Genomic DNA, 1,675 nt, shown 5'->3' on the forward strand with positions numbered 1-1,675 from the left:
TTAAAAAAAAAAAAAAAAACAAGGCAAGATAACTCACAGGTAAAGAGGCATTTGCCACCAAATCTTAGGAGCTAAATTCAATCCCTGGGATTCATGTAGTCAAAGGAGAGAACCAATGTTTGCAAGTTGTCCCTGTGACCTCCACACAGACATTGTGGCACATTCACTACCATCACTCTCCTACAGTCTCACAAACTTAAAAAGTACAATTTCAAGCCAGGGGTAGTGGCAAAAGCCTTTAGTCCCAGTACTTGGGAGACAGAGAGAGGCAGATCTCTGTGAGTTCGAGGCCAGTCTGGTCTTGCAGATGAAGTTCTAGGACAGCCAGAGCTATACAGAGAAACCCTGCCTTGAAAAACCAAACACGAACACCCCACCCTCCAAAAAGGCAAAATTTCTCATAAAAAAATAAATGCCTACATTTCCACCTTAATTCTAAAATATTTGTTAAGTCCTTAGCAAATATGCAAATTGACATGTTAGCATATACTTTTAGAATGCACCCCCATAGTCTCACATATTTGAATGAGAACGGCACCAGAGAACGGCACTATTTGAAAGGATTAAGAGTGTGGCCTTGATGGAGGAGCTGTGTTACTGGGAGTCTAGTCGGCTTTGAGGTTTCAAAAGCCCAATCCAAGCCCAATGTCTCTGTCTACACATCAGGATGTAGTTCTCAGCTACTGTTTGTGCCTGCCACCATGCTTCCTCCCACAGTAATAATAATGGACTAAACCTCTGAAATTGAAAGCAAGCCCTCAATTAAATGCTCTAAAAATTGCTTAAGTAATGGTACCCCTTCACAGCAACAGAACAGTGACTGACAGTCTCTGTATGTAACCCACACTGGTCTCAAAAATACAGTATCTTATCTTAAACAAACAAAAGAAATCTGAACTTACCTTGGTGTTTTCTTCTGACTTAGCTTTATGAGTAGCAGGTGGTACTTTCCCTCCCATGCTTAAAATAAGAAAAGAGATAGTTGTTTAGAATAGTCACTATAGGTTCACTAAAAAGCAATGAACCTAGAAAGGCTAAATGTTTCTAATAACCTTCCAAAGCTTAGACGAGTATAATCTCAATTAATATGTATGCTTTGTTATGAGTAAGTTTTTTGTCAACTTCAAATTGTTTTTAGCACACTAGTTAATAAAACCTTTATAAGCCTAATAAATTGCCTCTTTTAAGCCTAATAAACTTGTATTAAAAGGCAAAACAAAAGGCAGAGAAACCAATAAATAACAAAATGATAAATCATTCTCTAAGCCATTAGCTTAGAAAATAGGGGGGTAGGACTTATCTGAAAGGCAGAATTTGGGGTTGACATTTAACAAGAGTATGTCAGAGCCTCGTGGTAAAGTAATTCCCTAGCACGCAGAAGCCACTGGAGTCTTTGCAAAGCCCTGCTTCCCAAGTAATCCAAGACAACATGAAAATAGCAAAACTTAAAGGGGAGAAGCCACCAAAAAGAATAAACTTACATGCCAATAGCAGAATGTGTAAGTGGCTTATGGGTAAAAAACAAACCAGCAAAAACAAATGATTTAAAGAAAAGTGTCAGCCGGGCAGTGGTGGCGCACGCCTTTAATCCCAGCACTTGGGAGGCAGAGGCAGACAGATTTCTGAGTTCGAGGCCAGCCTGGTCTACAAAGTGAGTTCCAGGACAGCCAGGGCT

At 39.8% G+C, this 1,675-nt stretch overlaps 1 protein-coding gene across 1 annotated transcript in view; it reads right to left on the bottom strand.

Moving 5' to 3' along the window:
- Positions 1–1,675, bottom strand: part of St13 (ST13 Hsp70 interacting protein) — a 39,142-nt gene that overhangs the window by 30,292 nt on the left and 7,175 nt on the right. Inside the window, exon 2 of the mRNA XM_021182758.1 lies at positions 903–960. Coding sequence (XP_021038417.1) covers positions 903–960 — 58 coding nt within the window. The remainder of the gene's footprint in view (positions 1–902; positions 961–1,675) is intronic.

Source organism: Mus caroli, chromosome 15 (genome assembly GCF_900094665.2).
Source record: "Mus caroli chromosome 15, CAROLI_EIJ_v1.1, whole genome shotgun sequence".
Lineage (NCBI taxonomy): Eukaryota > Metazoa > Chordata > Mammalia > Rodentia > Muridae > Mus > Mus caroli.